Source organism: Lynx canadensis, chromosome X (genome assembly GCF_007474595.2).
Source record: "Lynx canadensis isolate LIC74 chromosome X, mLynCan4.pri.v2, whole genome shotgun sequence".
Classification (NCBI taxonomy): domain Eukaryota; kingdom Metazoa; phylum Chordata; class Mammalia; order Carnivora; family Felidae; genus Lynx; species Lynx canadensis.
The window spans coordinates 108,470,124-108,497,748 of NC_044321.2; the positions used below are offsets into that span (position 1 = coordinate 108,470,124).

Below are 27,625 nucleotides of genomic sequence, written 5' to 3' on the forward strand. Positions count from 1 at the left end.
CATAACTACAAGCTCCTTTTAATTTGTCAAAGTCTTGCATGAATTAAAGAATTGCTTAAATGAAGAGTTTGGATCTTCACTCAACAGAAGTTAGTTACAGTTAGTTAGCTGGTTTACACTAAGATTGGAATCTAGTCAGTGTAATTGCTGGCAGTAGCTACCCAGCCTTTAATTGATTGTTGGCTTAGAGTCAAAACAGGTACTTCTGGTCCATGGTATGATATCGCTTTTGATCTTCTGGAGTCCCCCTGCCCCCGCTCCACACACATATACATAAAAATCAGTCTTATTTCTTTATGCCTTAAACTTAATTTCTTTCAGGATTTGCATAGAATGCTTTTTCTTTGAAAACTTGTGAAAAAAATGAGGGGAACTTAATATTTTCTTCTTTAAAGTATTTTATAGTTATAAGAACAGTATAAAGCCATGGAAATACTTTGACAGTTTAATTCCATTTTCTCCTTTCAGGTTTTTTTTCCTATTAGTTTTAAATCTTAGAGGATTATTAAGCTTAAGCCCTGAGGTGATAAAAAGAATGAGATCTTAGGGGCACCTGGGTGGCTCAGTCGGTTAAGCGTCCAACTCTTATTTGGGCTCAGGTCATGACCACATGGTTCATGGGAGATGCAGCGCCTCATTGAGCTCTGTGCTGAAGTGCAGAGCCTGACTGGGGTTCCCTCTCTCTCTCTCTCTCTCTCTCTGCCCCTCCCCTGCTTACATGCACACTCTCTCGCTCTCAAAATAAATAAACATTTAAAAAATCACATATTAAAAAAAAGAATGAAGTCCTAAGCATAAGCAAAGCAAGTTTTTAGGTTAGTTTTTACATAGAGAAAAATCATATCTGTTCTATGTAAAATTCTGTGTAAATTTACTACTAAACAACAAAAAATTAAACCCATATACTTACTGTTGATTTGATGTAACATTTCTGCCCTATTTAATAATTCATCAGCTTGTCATGGAAGATCTTCACACGTACATATTAAAAATCATGCAGCTTAACTTGATAAAATCCTGAGATGGAAATTTAGAATTGTTGCAGTGTCAGTAACATTGATGTTAGTGTAGTTTTACATGCTGATCTTGACCAATTTGAAACAGTGAATTAAACCTTAACTGATCTGTACTAATCCTAAAGTAATGCTCCATGAACTGTTAAATGTTTCTGGAATATGTAAAGAGCAGTAACAGTAACAGCACACTGCATCTAGTTTTCCTCCAAAATAAAAATTGCCCTTTTTTGATTAAAGAATACATGTTTATTACGAAAAGCATACAATTACAGGAAGTAAACAAATGAAGAAATGAACTTACCCTGACTTCCACTACCACTTTTATTTCTAAAGTTATTTTTTATTTAAAATTTTTTTAAAATGTTCATTTATTTTGAGAGAGCGAGAGAGTGCATGCAAGCGGGGAGGGGGCAGAGAGAGAGGGAGACAAGAGAATCCCAAGCAGGCTCCCCGCTGACAGCACAGAGCCCGATGCGGGGCTTGAACCCGCGAACTGTGAGATCATGACCTGAGCCGAAATCAAGAGTTGGATACTTAACTGACTGAGCTACCCAGGTGCCCCTATTTCTCACATTTAAAAGAATTTTCTGAGTATACATGCATACATATCCGAGTTCACACGTAGTCTTTTTTTTTTAAACATCACAAACAATAAGATCTTTTGTCACCATCAGATGTCTTAATTTTAAAAATTCTTGGATTGGCGACTCATATCCATCAGCTCGTTCAACTTTAGCGCCAGCTTCATCCCCAGTAGCTTTTCCAGAAGCTTAACCATGAAGCTCCATGAGCTTTCCCGATTCAAACTTAGGCTTCTTCAGCATTTTCACTTTTCTAACGAAGACATCCTGGAATGGATAAATAGAACGACAGGCCTTTTCTGTGTTTTCCAGTGCTGTCTGGAATCAATTTGTTGACGACTTCTTTCAAGTCACTTGTCTGCACCTCTCGGGTCATGATCTCCATCTTTTTCTGAATTGGGTGGACCTGTTGGTGCTGAGCGTGAGAGGTCTTCTGAATCTGATTGTTGCATTTGTTAGTAAAACCAACACAAAATAGATGAGGCCAGTAACCATTGCTAGTCTTGGCGTCAACATGAGATTCAGTCCTGGTCTGCCATTTTTTGACCATGGAGCACATTTTGTCATGGGTAAGATCTGTGCCGTGGAAATTAGGCAGTTTTTGCCCTGGAAATCTTCAGTAATTAGCTTGCATTTTCTAAATGCAACTTCATCATTCTGCAGATCAGCAAGGGTCACTTCACAAATACAACCCTTGAGGCCATCATATGCGATTTTGGTTCTTTGAGTTCTTGTGACTAGTGTTTTTCCATTATTTGTTATATTGAACATAGCTGGTGCTTTCATATCATACCAGTCTTTCCTAGAAAATGGATCAACAACTTTCTTCTTGGCTCCCTTTTTGCCGACTTTTGTAAGGCACTTGTTCTTGCCAGCCGCCATGGCACTCCTCAGGGAGCCAAAAGGGCATAGTTTACATACTCTTAGAGTAGCTAGGTAGGATTTTATTTGCTTAGTGCCTCGATGGGAAATTGCCTGGGGATTCCAAATACCATATTTCATTAAATGTAAGGTGTCACTGATGTTAATGTACCCCCGTTTTTTGTACCGCTACAGAAGAAGACACTGTCAGTTATATTGTAAGTTGCCATCAGTTGTAATATATCAATTTCAAGGGTATTAAAATGTGAGTGTGCAGCTTCGAACAATGAAATGTAGTACTGTATATTCAAAGACCTTTTCTATCCTTAAGGCTCTGTGATAATTCAGAAGAATGGAATAATTGATAAATATGCAAATGTGTTTTCTTTCTTATAAGTTTAATTTCATAGTAATTTTTTAAATAATTTTTTTCATCATAAAAAGATGAAGCCTCTGGGTGGCTCAGTCGGTTAAGTGTCCGACTTCGGCTCAGGTCATGATCTCGTGGTTCATGGGTTAGAGCCCCGCGTCGGGCTCTGTGCTGACAGCTCGGAGCCTGGAGCCTGCTTCCAATTCTGTGTCTCCCTGTCTCTCTGACCCTCCCCCCATTCATGCTCTGTCTCTCTCTGTCTCAAAAATAAATAAACGTGAAAAAAAAATTTTAAAAAAAAGATGAAGCCTCAGGGGGAAAAATTGTCAGGTAAATTTTTTGTGGTAATATTTTTGTGTGGGTCTTAAACAAAGGGAAAATTAACCTGATTTATCGTGTCCAGACAAAGTGGCTTACGTTAAAATGAAATTGTTCTTACGATTTGAAATCTTGGAGAAAATTTTTTGAGTTCTGAATTATTATCTCCATGTACATTTGAGAACAGGGAGGTGCAGGGGGATGAAATGACTTGCCCAAGATCATACAGGTTTTTTGAATTGAACCCGCACCTTTAATTGTGCAGAACCGAGTCTCGTTTGGGAAAACTTGTAACTGACTTGAATCCTCTGATATGGCTTCCTTTTATTTCTTCATTTTCTACCAGTCAGAAGTTTTGTATGCAAACAAGTTATCTCGCCAGTTGTGAGATTTCTTTTCCTCAGTTGCAGTCAAGGTGTGTAAAGCTATAACTTTCAGTCTTGATCTTGGAAGTCGCTTGGTTAGTAGCTTGATTAAGCTGTTTCATGTATCAAAGATGCAAATTACCTTGTAATTTGTAAGAGGGTGGCTATTTGAACTTGTTAACGAAAAATGTGGAAAATATTGGAGTAGTTTCTTAAAGTGCCTCTTATGAGAAGAGGTCAGTAGCTTTCAGTCTGACCTTTTACTTTACTTAGTCAATTGCTTTCAGGTCTGCTTTTTTTTTTTCTTTTTTTAATCTTTTGGCTTTTTAAAAAATCTTCTATAAATCTAATATCTATCTGTCTATAAAGCAAGTGGAGCGATTTCTATTTCCTGCTTATTCATTTAAGACCATAGACATGTATGGGGGAAAGAATTTGTTCAGTATAAATTGGCAGGAAAGGGGATGTGTACTATCTGTGGTATAAGCAACTACCAGAACTGTATCAAAAGTATACTCTGTAGCCATTTCCTGTGGGTTTTCACTTGGATGTAGGCTGAGGTATTATATAAACACCTTGTTTCTTAGAACATAAAGGTAGTGTTCAAGTTTGGCCCTGCTAACCCACAAATTTTATATTCAAAAAATGAAGGAAAATAATTCACTCAGCAAACATATTGCCCGTCTGTTGTATACAAGGCCATGCAAAGTGGTTCTGCTGAACATGTTTATTTGATCAGATCCTTGCTCCAAACCAGACCTGGAATGAAAAGCATGAAGATTGGGTGCAATAACTACTCAAGGTTGTAGAAACTGTATTTGAAAACGCCAGATTTTTTAAAAAAATTTAAATGTTTATTTACTTGAGAGAGACAAAGCATGAGTGGGAGAGGGGCAGAGAGAGAGAGAGACAGAGACAGAGACAGAGACAGAATCTGAAACAGGCTCCAGGCTCTGAGCTGTCAGCACAGAGCCCGAAGCGGGGCTCGAACTCACAAACCGTGAGATCATGACCTGAGCTGAAGACGTAGACTAAACCAACTGAGCCACCCAGGTGCCCCGAAAACACTAGATATTAAATGTCAGCACTAACTCTTCAATTTTTTCAGTATTACGTTGTGCAAATGGTATCTTTGGTTTGATTAGAGCAGTGCTGAGCAATAGAACTTTCTGTGATGATGGAAGTGTTCTATATCTGTGCTGTCAAATACAGAGCCACTCTGTTGAGCACTTGAATTAGGTCTTCTGCAACAGAAGAACTGAATTTTTAATTTTATGTAATTTTAAGAACAGTTGACCCTTGAACAATACAGGGGTTAGGGTGCTAACCCCCTGCACAGTCGAAAATTCTTGTATCACTTTTGACTCCCCCAAAACTTAACTACTAACAGCCTGCTATTGCCCAGAAGCCTCACTGCTAACATAAACAGCTGATTGATTAACACATATTTTGTATGTTTTTTGTATTATATTCTGTATTCTCACAGTAAACTTGAGAAAAGAAAATGTTACTAAGGAAACCACAAAGGAGAGAAAATACACTTCTACATATTTTGTATGTTTTTTGTATTATATTCTGTATTCTCACAGTAAACTTGAGAAAAGAAAATGTTACTAAGGAAACCACAAAGGAGAGAAAATACACTTCTAGTTCTGCACTGTACTGATCAAAAATATGCATGTATAAATGGGCCTGCACAGTTCAAACCTGTGTTGTTCCAGGGTCACCTGTAATTGCCACATGTGCTCAGTGGCTACTGTCTCGGATGGTGCAGGAGTAGATGCTCCAGGAGCCCTGCTTCATTAGCATCATTAAAAACATTTGTTTTACTATTTTTTATTTTTAAACATTTATTTGTTTTGAGAGAGAGTGAGAGCATGAGTAGGGGAGGGGCAGAGAGAATCCCAAGCAGGCTCTCCTCTGTCAGTGCTGAGCCCAATGAGGGGCTCAATCTCATGAACCAGGAGCTGAGATTAAGAGTCAGACGCTTAACTGACTGAGCCACCAAGGTGCCCCTATTTTCTTTTACCTTTTAAGTAAGTTCTGGGCCCAACATGGGGCTTGAACTCACGACCCCAAAATCAAGAGCCCCAAGCTCCACCGACTGATTCAGCCGGGCGTCCTTCACTATTAGCATCATTTTTTAAATTGATAATAATAACTTTTTTTAGGAACGTATTTTTTCAAAAAACTCATAAAACACAGGTAAATCAATTACTCCCTGGGTGTATATCCTTCCAGACCTACTTTTTCTGTATATATTTTTCAAAAATTGGGTATCTGCCGTTTTTCATCTGAGGTGTGGTCTACTTCTAAAGGTATATGATTCTAATATTGTCACTGCCGTTGATATTTGATCACGGTACAGGAAAGTGGGGAAAGACAGAGGATGCTTGTGATTAGGATGTGCGGAGCGCCTGCCTGAGTGTGGTGGACCAGGGCCGAGCTGGACGTAGAGGAGTGACTTTCCCCGGCAACTCCACTCTAGGGCTCTGAAAGAACTTGTCTGGAGTTCGCTGCAACGAGCAATCCCCGTGGTGCTAAGCCCAGACGTCCTACCTCAGTACGACTCCTAGTCTTGCCCTCTTGGGAGCTCAGCTTTGGGGGTTGGCCTCTCTGCGTCCTCTTCTTACGGTCTCCTGTTTGTTCCAAGCCGTTCTTTTGCAGCCCGATCATTGTGTGTTCTCGCACAGCCTTCTCTCCTGCTTTCCTGTACCGGGCTGCGGTTCTTGTTGCCGCCTGGAGGCTGCAAAATCCCTAGCCATGTACAGCTAAGAATAAACAAAGTTCCTTCCTAGTTCCTTTCTCATTTTTCTCACCTAGACTCATGAAAGGTAATTGTACATGTGAAATTGCTATAACACTGTTTGTTAATTATACCTGAATAAAAAAAAGCAAAAATCATAACTGCCAGTCTTAACACTTAAAAAAAAAAGGTAGACACAGTTGCTAAGGGTAGGTATTTGTAGACCCAGAGAGTTTCTTTGGGAATGTTATGTAGTCGACGATGACACTCTCAGTTGAGGACAGATTGGGCTGTCTGGCTGGGACGAATGAGGGGATGGGGTGATTGAGAAGAGGGAAGAGCAACTCGTGAGGGGGACTCTCCCCTCCCCCATGCCAGCCCCATCATCTCGTTAAAGATGAGGCATGCGAGAGTCAACTCAGTAATGTAACAAAGCAGGGATACAGGGGGAAACTTGTTGCACCAGGAGGGGGGGGGAGGCAGGTTCCTCTGGCAGGACACTTGATCCATGGATGCCATTTCTGTGCGATTGGGGCATTTAACGCCTGTATCCCAGCACACTGGGCTGGAATATTTTTCTTAAACGCATCTTCTTTAGTAGCCTCCATTGGAAAGGTGGCTTTTCACGTGAAAAGGAGATTTAAACTAAATTCTCCTCTTGAGGGCTGCCTGGGTGGCTCAGTCGGTTAAGTATCTGACTTCGGCTCAGGTCATGAGTTCGAGCCCCACGTCGGGCTCTGTGCTGTCAGTTCAGAGCCTGGAGCCTGCATTGGATTCTGTGTCTCCCTCTCTCTCTGCCCCTCCCCCACTTAAGCTCTGTCTCTCTCTGTCTCTCAAAAAAAATGAATAAACGTTAAAAAAAAAAAGTCTCTTGAGGCAAACAGGAATACGGAGGTTTGTTTGGATGCTAGTGGAGCAAGTGTCCTACATGCTTAGAGTTCTCTTTTCTCTTAGCGCGTCACCATAGTCTTTGAATCATGGGTTTTTTTCCCCTTGACTCCATACTTTTCAGTTCTCCTTTCTCTGTTTAAAAAAAAAAAAAAAAAAAAAAAAGGGGGGGGGGATGGCATTTGGAATTGGACTGTAATACCAAACTTGTACAGAAGATGTCACTGTCTACTTTGCTGTACCATGTAAATCATTTACTATGATTCATTCATAGAAAGCTTCAGGTTTTGTATGGTCTTTCTTTTTTTTCTTTCTTTTTTTTTTGCTATTAATCATTTCTCTCTGTTTGAAATTCTAGGTTTTAAGTTAGTTGAATAAAAGGTGTCTATTATTTCCTTGAAAAGTAATATGCTTGAATTTTTTCATATCAGAAGTCATACTTAGATCTTTTTAGTTTGCAACACTGAATAGTTTTGGCCCAGTTGTGTTTTTTTTTAAATGATGCTCCATATAAAATGGACATGTGTAAAGAAGCATATGATGAAAATGGAAGTATATAAAGATAAAAAGCCTTGTTATCCCCTTTCTCACTACTGAGACGTAACTGATGTTATAAACTTGTTTAAAATGCTGAACAAAAGTGGTTTCATAGGCAACACATTGCTCTACTACTTGGCGTTTTTCATTCCCATTGTTCATGTCAGCATGTATAGATTTTCAGATTCTTTTTAATAGTGGCACAGTATTACCTTTTGCAGATGAATTTAATTTAAATAGGTCCCTGTTAATAGACATGTTGGTTGTCTCCAGTTTTTCTTTTTTATAAATAGTTGATACAGTGAACCTCCTTTATATGTATCTTTGCATAGTTGTGTTTTTATAGCATCAGTAGGATTGCTGGGGCAAATGGCACACATGCTTACGATTTCATTTTATTTTATTTTTTATTTATTTTTAAGTTTTATTTATTGAGAGAGAGAGAGAGAGAGAGAAAGTGAGCAAGCAGGGGAGGAGCAGAGAGAGAGGGGGAGAGAGAGAATCCCAAGCAGCCTCCGTACTGTCAGCACAGAACCCGACTGGGGCTTGAACACACAAACTGTGGGATCATGATCTGAGCTGAAGTCAGACGCTTAACTAACTCAGCCACCCAGGAGCCCCACATGCTTACAATTTAATAGGTATTGCTATGTCATTTTGAAAAAGGCTTGTACCAGTTTATACTCTCACTGGGAGTGCTTGTTCCCCCTCACTTTTGTCAACATATATCATCAGGCTTAAATTTTGCCAGTGTGAATGGATGAATGGTAGAATCACGTCGTTTTAGTGTTTGTCTCTCAGCTCAATATCATTTTATGTGTTATGGCCTTCTCTTCTGTGAATTGCCTATTTGTGTTTGTTCTTCATTTTCTATTGGATTCTTGTTCTTGGAATCCAGCATATAATGGGAATATTTGTTACAGATCTTTTCTTTCAGTTTGGGTTCATGTTATGCCTGGGTTTTTACCCTTTCTAAGAATGTGGAAATATTTCTTCTACGTTTTCTTCCGGTCTGCTTATAGTTTTATTTTTTACATTTAGATTTTAATTCAGCTGGAATTTATTTTTGGGTATGCTATGACGTAGGGATCATACTTTATTCCCCCCCCCCAATGGATAACTACTTCATTGAATAATTCATCTTTTCCTTACTGACTTAAAATACCATCTTTATCATATACTAAATCCTCATATATTTCTGGGTGTGTTTCTGGGCTCTATTCTGTTCCGTGGGCTCTTCGTAACTGTGCTGGTACAGCGTTGTTTTAATTGCTGTAGGTTTGGTATGGTCTGTTCTCTGGTAGGGTAGGCTCAGCTCTTTCGTTCACCTGCTCTTTGGCTCTAGCACAAATTATGATTATCACCACTAACTACAGTGGATAAGGAGGATTTCCCTTTGAACTCCTGTAAGGGTCTCTGCTGGAATCTGTGACAGAAGAAAACTGGGAGCCTAAGAAGTATGCCTTAAAGGACTACTAATCAGACCTGTTTCTCCAGACTGTGTTGAAGATGACCTGGATCTTGCCTAGATTGTTGAAGGCAGTATTTTGGGGGTTGAGTGTGATATAGACCAGAATCTACAGCTTGCTTGACTCATGGGAATGGTCCAGGGCCAGAACCAGACATCTGTCATGCTAATAACTTCCTTCACGGTTCAGAAATTACTGTGACTGAATATGGGTGGCTGCTATAATACTGCCCACTTGACAATGTGTGTCTCCTATTTTTTAGGACTCTTAAAAGCATCAAATCAGTAATGGCCAATTAGAACTTTAAAATTCTTACTAATGTCTAGCTGAGAGTTACCTTGTTCATTTCTTGAAACATAATTCTTAATAATTTGTGTCATTTAGAATATCATAATGATATGACATTAGATAGCTAACTTCTTAAATCTTCTAGGTCCCATTTGATAATTTGAAATGTGTGTGTGTGTACGCAAAAGGATATACATATATGTATTTATATCTTTTTTTTTTTTTTTAACTAGAATGACCAGTCAACAGGGGACATAAAAGTAATTGGTGGAGATGATCTCTCAACTTTAACTGGAAAGGTATGTGTCTTGAAGGGGAAGAAAAGAGTTCTCTTGACTTCATGCCAAGAGTCAATTAGTAACACTGTGCTTTATCACTAAGAGGCAGTTTACATGGTTATTTATACACCTAAACAAGGGTTATTTAACTCTTATAAGCAATCTAAGTTAGCTATCTTTCCCTAGGTCATATGCAAGAGAGGCAGAAGAATCCAACATTAAAGTCCATATTACAAAGTACTTTCTCTGTGGTGATCTAATTTGGAATTGTTCAAAAATATATTTTTGGGCATCTCCTGGGCGGCTCAGTCAGTTAAGCGTCCAACTCTGGATTTCGGCTCAGGTCATGATCTCATGGTTCGTGAGATCGAGCCTCATGCTGGACTTTGCACTGACAGCTCATCATGGAGCCTGCTTGGGATTCTCTCTCTCTGCCCCTCCCCTGCATACACATTCTTTCTCTCAAAATAAATAAGCTTTATATATATATTGGGGGCGGGGGCAAGAAACAGTCTTCTTTTTAAAAACAGACTCACTCAAGGGCACCTGACTGGCTTAGTTGGTAGAATGGGTGACTGTTGATCTCAAGGTCATGAGTTCAAGCCCCATGTTTGGTATAGAGATTACATGATTAAATAAATAAAGCCTTAAAAAAAGTAAAAAAAAAAAATAGATTCACACAGCAAAACATGTAGTAGTTGTGAAAGTGTGGGTTCTAGAGATGGACAGCTTTTTTTTGTTTGTTTTTAAATAAACTCTACACCCAACATGGGGCTCAAGATGAAGAATCCCATGCTCTACCATCTGAGCCAGCCCTAAGATGGGCGGCTTTGGTTCAAAGCCTGGTTCGGTACTTCCTCTGTGTGACCCTCGGCAGATTATCTAATCCCTCTGTCCTCCCGTATGTAAGGTGGGGACAGTAATGGCAGGTACCTCATAGAATTAAGAGCATTAAGTGAAATAGTGCATTAGACCTCTTCCAACAGTTTCTGGTAGTTAGAATACTCAATAAATTCAAACATACGACTATTTTTTTTTTAATTTTTTTTTTCAACGTTTATTTATTTTTGGGACAGAGAGAGACAGAGCATGAACAGGGGAGGGGCAGAGAGAGAGGGAGACACAGAATCGGAAACAGGCTCCAGGCTCCGAGCCATCAGCCCAGAGCCCGACGCGGGGCTCGAACTCACGGACCGCGAGATCGTGACCTGGCTGAAGTCAGACGCTTAACCGACTGCGCCACCCAGGCGCCCCAACATACGACTATTTTAAGAAACCTCAAAAAGAGTTCTTTAAAATGCATCAAGATATTTCCAGTGTAGACAGTTGGCCGAAATAATAGAGATATTAAGATATTTGAATATTATTCTTGTGATATATTGAAATGATTTTTGAGTAACCAGTGATAAATCATGGAATGTTACAGTTTTTTTCAGCTGCTAGTTATTTTTTTATTTCTAAACACTGCCAAATATAAAGGCATAATCTCATAATAGTATCACAACCATCCCATGAGGTAAATACTGTTACCCCTATTTTACAGATCAGGAAACTAAGACTCAGCAAATTTGAAAGACTTGTCCAGAGTCACACTGCCGCTAAGTGGCAGAACTTGACTTTAAATGCAGGTCTGGCCCCACAGCTCTTTTCTTCCTCTGGCTTTTAGGTTTTAATGGTTACAGCTTGCTTGACTATCTGTTAGGAAACTTCAGCATGCAATACTGGTGTCAAATCCCCTTGCCCCATGTCAGTGTCATGCCAAACTAATCTTGTCTTCCTCAGCATCTTTTGAAAACTTCAAAAGAGAAATTATAATCTGTTGACTTTTTCCCCTTCCTGCCCATCTTATATACCACTGCCAAACCTATTCTTCCCTTCTAGCGTGCTTTGCCCATATTTAGAAGTCATTTGAAGTCCTTACTCCTATACTCAGTTTTTAGTGCTGGAAGGGGCCTAGCCTTCAAAGCGTCCTGGGATTCCATTTGACCTTGCCTTTCCCGCCTAATGGCTCTATCCTATTATGTGGCTTTGTGATCTTTAAAGGTCTCTTTCTAAGATAAATTTCTTTTCACGATCATCACAGTAGAACACATTTATTGTGGGGAAAAAAAACAAGACACGTAAGTTGGGTGAAGCTATTTCATGGTGGTGAGATTGTTTAGACTTTCTATTTCAGTTCTTTTTGGGACACTGTGTGTGTGCAGATACATAGGTATATAAATGTTTTTCCTCTTTTTTTCCAGTTAGTGCTTGAGAATATGGGCTTTGGACCCTGAAAACACTTCTTTAGATCTTTACCACTTCACTAGTTATATGACTTTAGGCAAATTATTTGACCTCTGAGTCTCATTCTTTTCATTTATGAAGTAAGGATGTAGCTCTTTGGCATAAAATGAGCTCTCCATAATGGTAGAAATTCTCATTATTTTTAAATATTTTTAAAATTAAGTTTCTTTATTTGTTTTGAGAGAGCGAGCGAGTGAGCTGGTGCACATGGAGGGGAGGGGCAGAGAAAGAGAGGATCCTAAGCAGGCTCCTTGCTATCCGTGCAGAGCCCGAGCCTGGCTCGAACTCACAAGCCGTGAGATCATGACCTGAGCTGAAACCGCGTCAGACGCTTAACCGACTGAGCCACCCAGGCGCCCCTCGTTGTTTATTTTTAAAACAGTATTGAGATCGTACTCTAGATACTACGATTTTGTATCGGGTAAATATTTACTCTCTTTGGATTTTGATTGATTTGTACAAACTGTATCATAATACCAGAAGTCAGTGGTTATGATTTAATCAAGGTTGTGCAGCTAGAATTAGAGCCAAGACTAGAATACAGTTTCTGTCTCATAATTCAGTTCTGTTTTCAAACTATAACTCCATCCCATGGTGTAAATTGCTGCAGCAATGAGCCACAGTTAGGACGGGAGGATGTTGTCCTTCAGATGTGCTAGCACAGAGCCACATGGTAGGTGGTGAGACAGTTATTGGTCCAATAACCGCTTATATTCGCTTTTAGTAGTGATTGAGATTGCGGTATCTTTTGAAAAGAGCCAAATTAGTTGTGATATGAGGAAAGGGGTAAATGATATACAGAGTGTGGTAACAGTGTTACGTACATTACAAAATACACACAAAATTACAGGTTAAACAGGGTAAGGTTAAAAAAAGTTCTAATATTTCTTTCTTGCAACCCTGTGGATCTCGTGTGCCCTACCTTGATAACCACTGACTTAGAAGAATATATAGAACATTAAAATTCCGATGCAATAGGTATGTGACCAAGAAATGAGATCTGCAAATACACAGTATAGCATGAATCTTTCTTATGACAATGATTAAACCAGTATGTGAAATGCTGCCTCGTTCCCATAACTGACATAAGAATAGATAGAGCTCTTCTCTACCTTGGAGGTCATTGTTAGATGGTTTCTCCTGTAAGGGCTTTTCCCGTTATAAAATTCTGAGAGGTAGAAACTGGGGTGAGGGTTTATGGTGGAAGAAAGCATTGGTACCTGTCTTTAGTTGAGTCCAAGAATACGAACACATCCAGAAAATGCAGATCAGTTTCAGCCTAATGAGAAAATGGGTTTTGAGTTGGGTTCCGTATGGTAAGTTAAGTGCATGATTTTGGAGTTACAGTAAAAATTATAGTTGTTGAATGTTAGAGTTGGAAGATACATACTAGTTCAAGTCCCTTATTTTACACATGGTAAACTGAGGCCCAGAGAAATTTCACTCTCTGCCCAAGATTAGACATTTGTTTAAAATAATGAGAATTAAAAAAATGTTTTTTAATCTTTATTTATTCTTGAGAGAGAGAGAGACAGAGTGAGAGTAGGGGAGGAACAGAGAGAGAGGGAGACGCAGAATCCAAAGCAGGCTCCAGGCTCTGAGCTGTCAGCACAGAGCCGGACGCGGGGCTTGAACCCACGAACCGTGAGATCATGACCTGAGCCGAAGTCGGGCCCTTAACCGACTGAGCCACCCAGGTGCCCCTAAAATAATGAGGATTTTTTAAAAAAATGAACATATAGGTCAAATTTTATTTTTAAAAATTCCATTATAGTGAAAATTTCTAATTAAAGAGTTCCATATCCCAGCAGATGGCCCATTGTTTAAATCAGGGTTTGGTATAGGAAGGTATCTTAAAACAAGAATTTGGATGATGAGTTTGTTATGATGTGATTTGAGTTATAATTGGAAACACTGTCTGACTCATTGTACTGATTTTCATTTTTTTTTCTTCTAGAATGTCTTGATTGTTGAGGTAAGTTCCACCTTCTTTTAATATAGTTATTTATGACTCTTCTGATTTAGTTTGCATAGTCCTAAAGGTAATCCAGGGAAAGAAATTCCTCTTCATCAATTTTAATGGTGGGCTTGTGTTATGTAAAAGGGAGTAAGATTGTTGTTTTGTGAGAAATACTTAGTAATTTATTTTTATTGGATAATGGAAAAATGTTGGTATATTTCTTACCCTTCTCTTTTGGGCTTGAAATTTTTTTCTTTCTTTTAAAGTTATATATATCATTCCCGTGTATGTTTTTTTATACTTCTATTGCATATGTGTATCCATATCCAAAACATATTTTGTGATTTAATGATTCTGTAGTGCTGCACTATACATATTCTCTCTCACCCCTTGTTATTTTCACTCAATACATTCTGAGATTGTTCGTGTTGGGACGTACGGTTCGTTGGCCTTAAAGTGCAACATTGCATTGCAGTGACAGATCCACCAATTTATGGCCCTACAAATAGGGCAAGCCTTCCATTTTTCCTACAGGGCTGCTAAGAGCATCCTTTTGCGGTACCCTACATGCACGTGTGTGAGTTCCGTCTATATACAGGCACTCAGGAGTGCAGTGACCACACTAAGTACATTTTGTTTTACTGTTATTGCCAGATTACTCAACAGAGTGGTTGTATGCTTTTTCACTCTCACCAGGAGAATGAGTTCTCATTCTTGTATGTAAAATGTTTAAGGCTTAAGAGCAACAGTATCCCCCGATTCATTTTCATTGTTTTTAAGGTGTTTAGAAACTTTAGCTTGTGGATTAAAAACTAAACAGATAACACTTTTCCAAGGATGCAGGAATATCCCTGGGAACCGGTTGCTTGTTCGTAAATGTAGATTAATTCCACTTCAGATTGATTTTGTGTGGGGTAATTCCACCTAACAAATTGCTGCAAATCCAGCTTAAAACCACACGTGTAGCGTCCCCGCTTTCATGGGGCAGGGGCCTGAGTACCAGTTAGCTGGGTCCTCCGCTCGGTCTCATCAGGCTGAATCAAGGCTGGGGCTCCTGTCTCACCCATGGCCCATGGTAATCTTCCAAGTTCATTCAGGTGGTTGGCAGAATTTAGTGCTTGTGGTTGCAGGGTCGAGGGCCCCGTCGTCTTCCTGGCTGCTGGCCTGGGGCGGCTCCCAGCTTCTAAAGGCCGACCTCGCGCCCTTGCACGGGGCCCTCTCACCTGGCAGCTGACTTCTTCGGAACCAGCAGGAGATCCTCTCTCCGGTGTGCTGTCTCATAGAGCTAATCACAAGAGTGACCGTCCCCCTCATTTTCACAGGCCTGCTCATGCTGGGGGTGGGGGTTATCCTGGGCGTGTCCACTGGGCAGTGGGAGTCTTGGGGGCCATCCGAATTCTAGCCAGCGCGGCCCGGAAATCCGCCTCTTTCTCGGGTCTGTAGCCCTGACGTTGCTGATGACTCACAGCTACCACTTTGTGAAGCTTCACACCATCTGTGGAGGGTTTTCGTTGAAGAGCATTAGGGTTATGGTTTAAGAAGTTTTTTCTCAACTGGAGATGGGTTTGTTTTGGATAATGTCCTACTTTTTTTTAAATTAAGTAGGTTCCACACCCACCACAGGGCTTGAACTCACCACCCTGAAATCAGGAGTCACGGGCTGTGCCTATTGAGCCAGCCAGGCGCCCCGTTAATGTTGACTAAATAGCTAAGATTCACCTTCATGTAAAGTCACTTTATACAGTAAAACCTTATTTATTTGGATACTTTCAAGATGGCATAAAGCAGTGTTTCTCAGAATGTGGTCTATTAACCACGTGCATCCGAGAGTTGGTTACACTAAAAAAAAAAAAAAAGCATTATTCCATTTACACACAGCACTTTGGCATTTTGTATTTATATAATTTCTCAGTTTGATTCACTATATAAATGTCTTTTCTCTTTTTTTTTTAAGGATATAATTGACACTGGCAAAACAATGCAAACCTTGCTCTCCATGGTCAAGCAGCATAATCCAAAGATGGTCAAGGTTGCAAGGTATGTATATAACATTATGACATGGGGCATTTTCTTCATTTGAAACAGGATTAAGTAATTGCTTCTTTGTAACGGTAAATGTGCTCGAGTCGTGTTGTCTTCAAAAAGTAATGTGATCTCAAATAAGACTCAGTAAATATCCTTTGTAAATAATTTTGTCATGTGTTAACAAAGGCCTTCGTTGCAGTCATTTTTGCCTAATATCATTAACATTTGGTTTTTCAGCCTGCTGATAATGGTATCAACTTGTCCCAGGTAGCATGGTAAATGGTTTGGGACTCTCTTGAAAAAATGAGACCAAGGATCCCAAATTGAGGTTCGGAGGTGGCAGGAGGGGGATGGGTTCCGAGGTCCAGGTAGTGGCGACACGTGCCAGCCTCACCTCCGGGCCCTGCCTGTGCTGTTTGGCTGGTGCTTTCTTAGTTCTACCTTTGTTTGTAGCTTAATTATAATTGTATTTCATTATAATTACAGTGTAATCCCTGACAACTGGGAGACAGCACTTTACTCCCACTTTGCAGATAAGGGTACCAAGGCGTAGGGAGCTGGCCGAAGGCACAAGGCCTGGCTAGCACACTCTAGAGGTGAGGTTTGAAGCCAGGCAAGCCGGCTCAGAGTTCGTGCTTTACTGCCTTAAGTTTTCAGTAGGGTAACATCCCAGATGGTTTTTTGGTTTCTGTTGTTTTGTTGTTTTAGATTTTTGCAGTTTCAGCGTTTATTTTGAAATCATTGACCATGCTATAATTTTTCTGTGACAAGAGTGTATAATGATGCACTCTTAGGGCACTAGTACCCTGGAAGCCAATCGGGGCTCTGGCTTATTTCTCTACGTGCTCTTTAGGATTGTAGATGTCAACCTACTGTGACCTAGGATGTCCTGTAGCCTCTGAATGTTCCTTTGTCCCTCTTTCCCGGAGTATGCTGTGGAATTGAGAATGCCTCATGAAACAGGGATTTTGTGTTGCTGGAGGTATGACGTGCTCAAAGAATAAATACTTAGGTCATTTCTTACTGATGCATTTGGCCTAAGTCAGTGTTTCTTAACCTTTTCTTCTTAGTCTCTCCCTCACCGGTGAATTTTAATATCTCAAATACATTGTATGTCTGTTTACAGTATGTGTGTATCTGTGCTTTGTACATAAGAGTAAGCATGAGAGCTTATTTCTGTTATTCAGTGCAGCTTTAAGAATGACTAGATAACTTAAAAGTTTAATTCAAAATGTAAGCACTATTGGGGCGCCTGGGTGGTGCAGTCGGTTGAGCATCTGAGCCTTGATTTTGGCTCAGGTCCTGCATCCAGGCGCTGATCATGGAACCTGCTTGAGATTGTCTCTCTCTCTCCCCCACCCTGCCCCTCTCCCCTGCTCATGCCCTCTCTCTCAAAAAATAAAAAACAAAACACTTAAAAACTATGAACCGATAGGGATGTCAAACGGAATGGCTGCTTTGGCAAATAACCTGGCAGTTTCGTGAGAAACAAAACACGTAGCTATCATAGGACTCCAGCATCTGCGTTTATCCCAGAGAAATGAGGACTCACATTCTCACAAAAATTTGTATATGAAAGTTCATAGCGGCTTCATCTGTAATAGCCCCAAACTGGCAACAACCAAAATGTCCCTCAGTGGGTGAATGGCTAAGCAGACCGCCGTGCACCTTCAGTGGAGCCCCGCTCAGCGGGACAGAGGAGCGCGCCATTGAGCCACGCGGCCACTTCGCTGAGCCTCGGGGGAGCTGTGCTGATAAGAGCCCATCCTGAAAGCTCACCTCCTGTGTGAGTCCATGTACGCCACCCCCTTAAAGTGACAAAATGATAGAAACGGACAACGAATTAGTGCTTGCCGGGGTAAGGGGGGTAATGGGTGGGTGTGACTGGAAATAAAGAGGTGGACAGAGAGAGCCTCGTGTGATGGAAAGTTCTGTATCTTCAGTGTGGTGGTGGTTACGTGGATCCACGCGTGTGATAAAATTGCCAAGAAGTATACGCACGCGCACACACACAAATATACGTGTGAATGACTGGTGGAATCTGGAGAAGGTCGGTTCCCCAGAGTCTGTGTGGGAACTGGTGGTGGCAAGCTCCTAGCGACGTGAGCTGTCAGCACTGGAGGAACCTGGGGAGAGGGCACGTAGGACCTCCCGTGCACTTTTGTGACTTCCTGGGGATCCATAATTATTTCAAAATGAAAACTTTGAAAAAGCTGTTAACGTTGGACTCTCTAGCTGCTTAGTAACTTTTAATACAGGTGTAGCTCATTCTGTTGTGCTTTGCCTCATCGCACTTTGGAGATGCTGTGCGTTTTACAGACTGAAGGCCTGTGGCAGCCCTGCATCGGGCAAGTCGGTGCGCAGGCCCCGTTCCTTTTTCCAATAGTATTTGCTCATGTCGTCTGTATCACATTTGGATGATTCTTGGAATGTTGCAGAGTTTTCCATTATTATTGTATGCTTGCCGTGGGGATCTGCGATCGGTGATTATGACTTCTGAAAGCTCAGATGATGGTTTTAGCATGTTTTAACAATACAGTGTTTTTTTTTTTTTTTTTAATTTTTTTTTTTTTCAACGTTTATTTATTTTTGGGACAGAGAGAGACAGAGCATGAACGGGGGAGGGGCAGAGAGAGAGGGAGACACAGAATCGGAAACAGGCTCCAGGCTCCGAGCCATCAGCCCGGAGCCTGACGCGGGGCTCGAACTCACGGACCGCGAGATCGTGACCTGGCTGAAGTCGGACGTTTAACCGACTGCGCCACCCAGGCGCCCCAACAATACAGTGTTTTTAAATTAAGGTATGAACACTTTTTAGACATAATGCCGTTGCACGCTTAATAGACTACAGCGGAGTGTAAACATAACTTTGTGCACTGGGAGACCCAAAAATTGATTTGACTCCCTCTTTTGTGATATTTGCTTTGTTGTGGTGCTCTGAAACCAAACCTGCAAGATCTCTGAGCTATGCCTATATAATTTACTCACTTCTACAGACTGTAAAAATTAAAAAAAAAAAAAACAACAAAAAGAAACCTATGTCGGTGTCCCATCCATAGCAGTTCTGATGTATGGGTCAGGGGTGTGGTCTGGGTATCTTGAGTGTTGTTTTGTTAAAGTTCCCAGGTGATTCGGATGTGCAGCTAAGGTTGAGAATCGCTTCCTGTCCTTCCCAGGTTTTTAAATATATTTATCTAGGAAGGTATAAAATCATAAGTTGTACCGGGACTGCCCTTAACATGCGTAAAGGCTGTCGAAACACTGTCTACAACTTTTCTTAACGGCTGAAGATTTTCAGCAGGTAGTAGGCACTTGAGTTACAAGATTGGCTTATGTTGGAGGTGGCTTATCCCACCTGTGATTTTTGCTCTCAGAAGTAAATACTAGCTCCTCTAGCATGCTAGTTATATTTCAGCCTAAAGATCTTTGTAAGCCACGAATTAAAGGTCTCAAAAGGTGATGCTCACATCTCCTACCCCTTTGCAGCGTTAGGATTGGATTTCCAGGGATTCTGAACCACTCGTTGGCACTCCCCATCCATTCATCCTTCTGATTAGCCGCCCTTCGATGGGTGCACGGGCGCTCGGGGTGCAGCTCTCAGGACAGTCGATCGTGTTCCAGGTGGGGCTCAGTCAAGGGCCTCATCTGTGGTGTGAACTCACTGCTGCTCCTGCCCAGCGATGCCTGTGACCCAGCTCGCCGTTTCATAGTGTGCCTTGGGGTGTGTTGAAACCGAACGTAGTATATTCTACATGCAGGTGAAAGCAGGTTTCAGAGCACTATGTTCTCTTGTGTGGTGCCCTGTCATGTCTCCATATGTCACATGTTACATTTTGTCACTAACAGCTTGCTGGTGAAGAGGACCCCTCGAAGCGTTGGCTATAAACCAGACTGTAAGTGAATTACTTTTTGTCAATCATTGAACCATCTTTAACCCAAACGAGTTTTGTCGGAAGTGGTGTAGAGTTACTTTAGAGAATATTTGCGGAGAAGGCACATTTGTAAGCATTGGATCGGAAAGTGATGTGCTGTATCTAAGTGATGAATTGTGATTCTTTGTAGTTGTCGGATTTGAAATCCCAGACAAGTTTGTCGTAGGATATGCCCTTGACTACAATGAATACTTCAGGGACTTGAATGTAAGTAATGCTTCTTTTCCTCGCTCTCATTTTTCAGAACCCGTATACAAATTTACGAGAGAGAAGAATTGTTTTCTCTTTCCAGCACCTCATCATTGGAACAGACTGATGGTTCCCATTAGTCACATAAAGCTGTAGTCGAGTGCAGACGTCCTGAGAGCTGGAACGTGGCCAGGCTAGCGCGACACTTCTTGCTGGCTGCAACAGTTGAGCAGCTTTAGTACACAGTAACTGTCCCATTATGATTGCGGATGATAGATGTGGTCATAAGTAAGAAATAAGCGAACTGGTTCAAGTCTTTGCACTCACTCTCTTTCAGATCCCTGCCTCTGCTCCGTAGGCGGGAGGCCCGAGAGCGCGTTGGTGCACACGGGCGGGGGAGATTAGCCAGGCCGCGCGAACATCTGTCTGTCCAGCGAACAGCTCCGCGGCACGGCGCAGAACGCGCTTCTTGCCTTGTGTCGCAGAATGCGCTTTTCTAATGTGGATTTCTGACTTTCTGTTTTACAGCACGTTTGTGTCATTAGTGAAACTGGAAAAGCAAAATACAAAGCGTAAGATGAGATTTCAAGTTGAGTTTGGAAGCGCCTGGAGTCCCCTTGGAATCACCAGTCCCATGTTCTAGTTCTGTGGCCAGCTGCCCAGTAGAGCTTTTTGCATGTATCTCCTAAGAATTTTATCTGTTTTGTATTTTAGAAATGTCAGTTCTTTATTTGCACTATAAGCATATAGACTATCAGTTCCCTTTGGGTGGATTGGTGTTTGACTTGTGAATGAAAAATCTCTTAAACCACACCACTATTGAATGAAAATAATGAAATTGTATCTGTAAGAAACATTTAAAGAGAAGATATATTAGTTTTTTAATTGGTATTTTAATTTTTATATATTCAGGAAAGAACAGAAGTGATTGAATATTGGTAATTATACTACTGTGTATTTAGAAGAGGAAGAAACAGTTTTCCTATCAGTGACAGCATCTAAGGTATTGTTGTGTTGGATAAGCCATACGTCCTGGAATTATTTTACTGTTTCAGTAGTATCGACTGTATTTTCTCACTTGTTCAGATGATTTCCGGTGAATCTTTGTCAACAGTTCCTTTTAAATACAAATCTGCAAATTCCAGAAAACTTGACCACGTTTTGAATTCTTCAGTGTAAAAATCCTTACAATAAAGGCTGTCTCTTTAAAAGAAACTATGCATACCTATCGTTTCTCTACAAATTAACCTAGTGTAGTTTTTTTGTCGGTTACCTTTTCCTTGTCTGTTAAGTTTTAGCAGCTATTTTAGTTGTAATCTTTACCAAGCATAGCAAATACTGATTACCTGGTAGAGTGGGTTGGCAGAGCTAGTGAAATCCTTACCAACCCGGGGGACGTTAAATTTCCGACACACGGTGTACTTTATCACACCTCACTGTGTTAACGCAACACGGCTTTGTCTCGGAGTTGTGTTAGATGGCTCACATCGCAGTCTCGCATGCGGCTCAGCAGTCTGCCTGCAGACACGTGATGGTACCTTCCTCGTGTAGACAGGAATCTTACTGATTAAAGGCCAGCAGCAGCAAAACCTCTTGTTTTCTGGGAGCAGGAAGAAAAGTTTGAAACCCAAACTCTCAGTGGCTTCTCTGCCCCAGGTAGGGTATGAACCGGCAACCCCGTGAGCCATCTAGCCGTATCGATGCCTTTAAAAAGTTGCTGTAGGGGCGCCTAGGTGGCTCAGTCGGTTAAGCAGCCGACTTTGGCTCAGGTCATGATCTCGCGGTCCGTGGGTTCGAGCCCCGTGTCAGGCTCTGTGCTGACAGCTCAGAGCCTGGAGCCTGTTTCAGATTCTGTGTCTCCCTCTCTCTCTCTGTCTCTCCCCTGTTCATGCTCTGTCTCTCCCTGTCTCAAAAATAAATAAAACGTTAAAAAAAAATTAAAAAAAAAAAGTTGCTGTAATTCCCGGGAGCAAAGTAGGGAAGAACTTTAAGTAATACCAAGTAATCATTTGTCGCAGTCCTAGAACTTGCAGAAAACCTTTTCACTTCCGTTCTCTCCTTTGATCTTCATAACCCTGTGACGTCGAGGTTGGCGTTGGTGCACGCAAGTGGAGTACCCGCTGTGAGTCCCGATTCCTCTCCTCCCGTCAACACGTCACCTCCCGGTGGGCTACCCGATGGGCTGCGTCCCGCTGCTTCTCCCCCGCCACCTTTTCGAGTGCACTTCCCACCTCCGGTCAGGTTGAACCGTGTGAAATGACCGTTCTTGTAGGTAAAAAATTATTGGCTGTTGGCAGTTTCAAGTGGTATAACGTAAAAACGTGCTGTGTTATCTACATTTGTATGTATTGCTTACTCTTTGTCTCCCCCATCCAAGTCTTCTAGAACTTGAGCCCCATTAGGGAGGCAAGAATTTTTATCTGTCTCGTGCACTGATGTAGACTCAGTGTCTCAAAGTTACTGGGAACTCAGGTGATGTTGAATGGATGAATGGCTAAGAGCCCTGGGTTAGACCACACTGACCTTTGCTTATTAGCTGTATGACATTGAGTGACTGAACCTTGGAACCCGTTTCCAGCTCATGAACGGGGGGAATGCTGGCCTCCACAGGCGTGCCGTGAGGCTAGTTAGATGCGGTAGTGCAGGTGACACAGGACAGTGTGGCCTGGGACCTAGCAAGGGCTCCGTGAACATTAGTTGATGCTGAAAGAAATGAATGTTTTGAGAACTTAGGTGCGTGGCCGGTAAGTGGCAGAGAATTAAAAAAGATCTGTCTGATTCTTGCTACAGTGTCATGAGGAAGCTCAGCTGTTTTCCTCTGATTCACCGGAACTCCTTGGTTTCTGGTTGGGTGATGTTTGAGCTGCTTGGTAAACCCATCAGGAAGCCCAGCTGGCAGCCAGGAAGGAAGGCCCCAGGAGCTCACACACTTTTCTTTTTTCTTTCTTTTTTTTTTTTTTAATCTATTTTTAGGGAGTGCGGGAGGGGCAGAGAGAGACGGAATCCCAAGCAGGCTCCGCACTGTCAGCGCGGAGCCCAGCGTGGGGCTTGAACTCCCGAGCTGTGACATCATGACCTGAGCCGAAACCAAGAGTCAGACGCTCCACCCACCGAGCCACCCAGGCGCCCCTCATGCACTTTTCTCATAAGAGTTCTCAGCCCTTACTTCACCCGCTTTTCGGGCATACGCTTCTAATCATTTTATTTCTTTAACCAATTTACAACAGGTTACGTGTAGTCCGTTCATAAGATGACAGAAGGGACACACCATGGGAGCATCAGTAATTTCTGGAATAACGGTCTGTCAAGGTAGAGGAAGAGCACCAACGGCAAAAAAGCTAAAGCCTTCTGGGGTCGCTTAGTCATTTAGAGGAGCAGATGGGCATACAGGGCACGCGTCAGTAGTCCTCGGCTGCGCTTTCGTTACAGCCTTGTATAATAAGGGAGGTGCATGAGGAGAGGAAAGTGAAATGTCATTTGCTTGATTTTAGGAGATACGGGAACATGGAGTCTGTTTTAGGAATATTCCCACGGGGTGCCCGGGCGGCTCAGTCGGATGAGCGTCCGACTCTTGGTTTCAGCTCAGGTCACTGACGCTCCTGCCGTTCGTGAGTTCGTGCTGTGCTGACAGCACGGAGCCTGCTTGGGATTCTCTCTCTCTCTCTCTCTCTCTCTCTCTCTGTCTCTCAAAAGAAAGAAACTTAAAACTAAACAAACAAAAGGAACATTCCCATCCAGGGCAATGTTGGTGCTTAAGGAAGGGGTAAGCATCTCTCTTCCTTGGAAAATTCACCTTATTCACCTTATTCACCTTATTCACTTCACTGCAGCCTCGCTGCTTTTCTCTCAGTTCCTCAGACCTGCCAGTCCCCCCACCTTGCCTCAGGGCCTCCGTTACTGCTGTTCCTTCTGCCTGCCACTCCGTTCCCCCAGATCAGCCGGGCTGGCTCACGTACCACCCCAGTGGACCCCTCCCCGGTCTCCTCCAACAGCCTCAAAGTCGCCCTCTGCCACATTCCGTTTCACTTTCCTCGTGGCCCTCAGCACTATCGGGCTGGGGAGGAAACAGTCCAGGCGGACGCGGTCTCGGTGTAAGTGAGACCAGCGCCACGCGGCTGCCCGCATCCCCAGTCCCACAGGATGACACCAAATCAGAGAGGGCGGATGACACAAGGGCTAGTTGCCCTGTCGTGGAGGAGCCGCCTCCACGCCCCACTAAATGCTTTTCTAGCCGGCAGCTCTGTCCCCACTCGGGAGGCAAGGTGGCAGGTCCCATGGCTTAGCCCGAAGCCGGGGGCGGGGGAGGGATGAGAAACTGCCGCATGGCACAACCCCGCAACACGAGGTGGGTGACAGCCTGGGCACGGCTCCTCGCAAGGCAGCGCACCTTACCTCCTTCCTGGGAGGGTCACTGGGGTCGGATAGCGGTTGACTTTACGTGGCCTACGTGGTGACATCTGTGGCAGAGGGGTTCCCTTAGAAGCACCTGCCGATCGATCTTTCTCTGCTTCCTGCCTGGCTTCCCTAATAGACCTTGGGCCTGTGAGGGCAGGACCTCGCCGGTCTTTTCCCCGCCGTATTTCCAACACCTGCCTGGCTACTACAGTGCTAAGTATTTGTTGGATAAGTGATAGGAGCTCAAAAAGCAAATAAACTATTGAAAAATTATATCTGAATCACCTAGAATTAGAGGCAAAATGCTCAACATTTCAGGGTGAGCAAAAAAACCCAAGAAACAAAAAATTCTGTTTCTTGTTAATACCAGCTAATACTGAATGATTACCATATGGAATGGAGTCATACTAAGTAAGCACTGTTGAAGCTCTATGATACCCCTATGAGGCAGATTGTTTTGTGTTTTTAAAAGATGTTTATTCATTTATTTTGAGACAGAGAGAGAGAGAGAGTGTGTGTGCGCGTGCATGCACGCAAGCAGGGGAGGGGTGGAGAGAGAATCCCAAGCACGCTTGTGCTGTCAGCACAGAACCAGACTGAGTCCCCATCGCACAAACCTGGAGATCACGACCTGATCCCTTATCAGGTCAGATGCTTAAGCGACAGCCATCCAGGCGCCCCGAGGCAGATGTTTTTTGATCATCCCGATTTTGCAGATGAAGAAATGCAGGCCCAGAGAGGTTGCGTAATTTGCCCAGGATCACACAGCCAGAGGGGGCAGATAAGGAATTTGAACCCAGGCAGAACCAGTTCTTATTCCAGAACCTGCCCTCTTAGTTCATTGCCACTTAACTGTTAATGCCCAGCTTTTATGTGCAAACGAATACACTGACAGCATAGAGAAAAATATTAAGCTCATTGAAGGTAATAACTCCAAATGACTTGAACATTAAGCAGCTTTTTGAGGTCACAGCCGATCACTAGGAATGTAAACTGACTTCCTCCAGCGCTAGGAACCCTTTTCAAAGACAGTTACGGAGTTCTTCCAACGTGATCTTCAAGTTGTTCTGCTGGCTCCTTTTACGATCCCATGGGCAGCTTCAGACAAAATAACTTCCTGGCATGAAGGATTGTGTGTGTGCTCTTTGCCATTTTTAAATGTGAATTTTATAGATACTTCAAACCACTTGAAAGAGTAATGATTTTTTTTTAATGGTTTTTCATTATTATTTGTAACTTCAAGCATTACTGGTAAAAACTGCCAGATTCTTTCAAGTTTTCTCTTTACACGATCTGGGTGCACTTCACAGCGAGCCTCGTCGTTGTGCCTCATGACCGAAGTGACTTTCAACCTTGGTGGCTTTACAGCGAAGCTCCCTTTCCCGACATTTTTTTCTCTTTCCTTCATTACGACGACCTTTGCGAGCTATGGTTCAGTTATATTGCCCACGGCTTCCCCTGGAGCCCCGGGCCAGAATCAGCCGTCACCTCAAGGAGCCCCGGCTGGTGTCGAAGAACGGCGTTAGACACCAGGATGTGGCAGTGAGGTGTCCTCACTACCGCTGGGGTGTCCCTGCCTCCGGGTCCTCCTAGTGGGCAGAGCTAGAAGACGAAGCATGCACACTCACACACGTGTCTATGTTTGTATCCGTCTACGTGTGAAAATGAGTTCCCACTGGTGTCTGCTCTAATCCACACGGCAGGATTCATTCTAGCCCTCTCCTTCCCTTCCTTGTGAACCTTTTGCTTTGGGAGAATCTGGCTCAATTCACTACCCTGTCCAACCCCAGGATCGTAAAAGTGGTTACATGTGCCCGTAACAGATTTACCTAACAAGAGCCCAGTGTCTGGGCGCAGATCGCTTCATCGCAAGCCTTACAGCATCCGGTTGAAATACTGTTGCCCGGAGTTATTTTCTTCTGCCTCCCTTTCGGCGTGGCTGTGTTATTCACCTGTGCGGCAGTTTGATTTGTCTGTTAGTGTCTTTTGTTTAGGCCCCCGTATCCTAGTTGCGGTTCGTTCCGAGGGTGGAACGTAATAAGAGAGCAGTCCAGAAAGGTCTACTCGGACGTACTTTGTTCCCTCCCCACCCCCACCGTCCCGTTCCTGTTCCCCCTGCTTTTCACTCCCTTCTCCCGCCCACTCTGTGAGCACCGTCTTCCTTGCTTTGAGGGGCGGTTGCGATCATACCGAACACATACTACGGGTATAGGCACGTCGACCACGTTGCTTCGTTCCTGTTCGCGGCAGACCCTCGAGGTAGGCACTCTCGTTCCCGCCATTTTCTTAGATGAGGGGATTGAGCCCCACAGATGTAAGGAAGGTGTCCAAGGTGACGTCTTGGAACATAACCAGTCCTCCCAAACTGGGATCTGACCCCAGGACCGACGTTTGTGCCACACCTCTTCCTTAAAATTGTCCGGTCCCTCCTCAGACTGGGTCTCCCTGAAGCTCGGCGTGTCTGAAGTCACCTTTCTGTTAACTGTTGGAACCCTCTCTCGAGTTACTCAGGTGTGGTCAGACAAAGTCCCCAAGGGGCCACCCGGCCTTTGGTTGGAACCTGGGGGAAGATGTTGCCTTCAGTTGATCCCACCCTCCCCATTTTCAAACCGTGTTTGCGTGTGTTACGGGCAAATTTGGAAATCTACCAATTGCTTTCAAAAGCCACGGAGCCCTCCTAGAAAACAGTTGTGTCTCAGGCTCTGTGCTGGGCATTTCGGGGATAGAGCGGAATGCAGCCGGTCCCTGCCTTTGAAGGGCTTAAGGTCTAGGAGGGGAGAGGGGTCAAGTATACGGGTGTTGTCATGCAAGGCAAGGCTCCATTGTGCTGGAAGGAGAGGGCGCACATAATGTAACCCGGGTTCAAAGAAAACCCAGAAAGAGGAGGGGACGGCCGGCGGCATTCTGAAAGAAGCTTCAGGGACAAGCAACATTTCACATGCAACGTGGGAGGAAGGGAAAGGTTTGGATAGGTACATAGAGAGGAAGGGAAACTGGGGAACAGTTTGCAGCCACAGGGTCTCTGAGCAGAGGCACGGGTCAAAAAAAAAAAAATCACAGGGCAGCGTGGGAAATGGCGAGAAGGCTATTTTGGCCGTGGCAGAAAGGATGTAGAAGGGAG

At 43.0% G+C, this 27,625-nt stretch overlaps 2 protein-coding genes across 3 annotated transcripts in view; one reads left to right on the top strand and one right to left on the bottom strand.

The window, feature by feature from the left end:
• The window catches only part of HPRT1 (hypoxanthine phosphoribosyltransferase 1), a 36,677-nt gene extending 15,353 nt beyond the window's left edge, over positions 1 to 21,324 (top strand). For both annotated transcript variants that reach the window (XM_030305510.1, XM_030305511.1), the window contains 6 exons: positions 9,673 to 9,738; positions 13,961 to 13,978; positions 15,918 to 16,000; positions 19,835 to 19,881; positions 20,051 to 20,127; positions 20,638 to 21,324. In XM_030305510.1, coding sequence (XP_030161370.1) covers positions 9,673 to 9,738; positions 13,961 to 13,978; positions 15,918 to 16,000; positions 19,835 to 19,881; positions 20,051 to 20,127; positions 20,638 to 20,685 — 339 coding nt within the window. In that variant the 3' untranslated portion in view covers positions 20,686 to 21,324. The remainder of the gene's footprint in view (positions 1 to 9,672; positions 9,739 to 13,960; positions 13,979 to 15,917; positions 16,001 to 19,834; positions 19,882 to 20,050; positions 20,128 to 20,637) is intronic.
• On the bottom strand, positions 1,767 to 2,496 carry LOC115507235 (40S ribosomal protein S3a-like). The gene is given in 3 exon segments (XM_032592119.1): positions 1,767 to 1,901; positions 1,903 to 2,191; positions 2,194 to 2,496. Coding segments are annotated over 3 exon segments (690 nt in total). The 5' UTR covers positions 2,480 to 2,496; the 3' UTR covers positions 1,767 to 1,786.
• Positions 21,325 to 27,625: the final 6,301 nt, after the last annotated feature.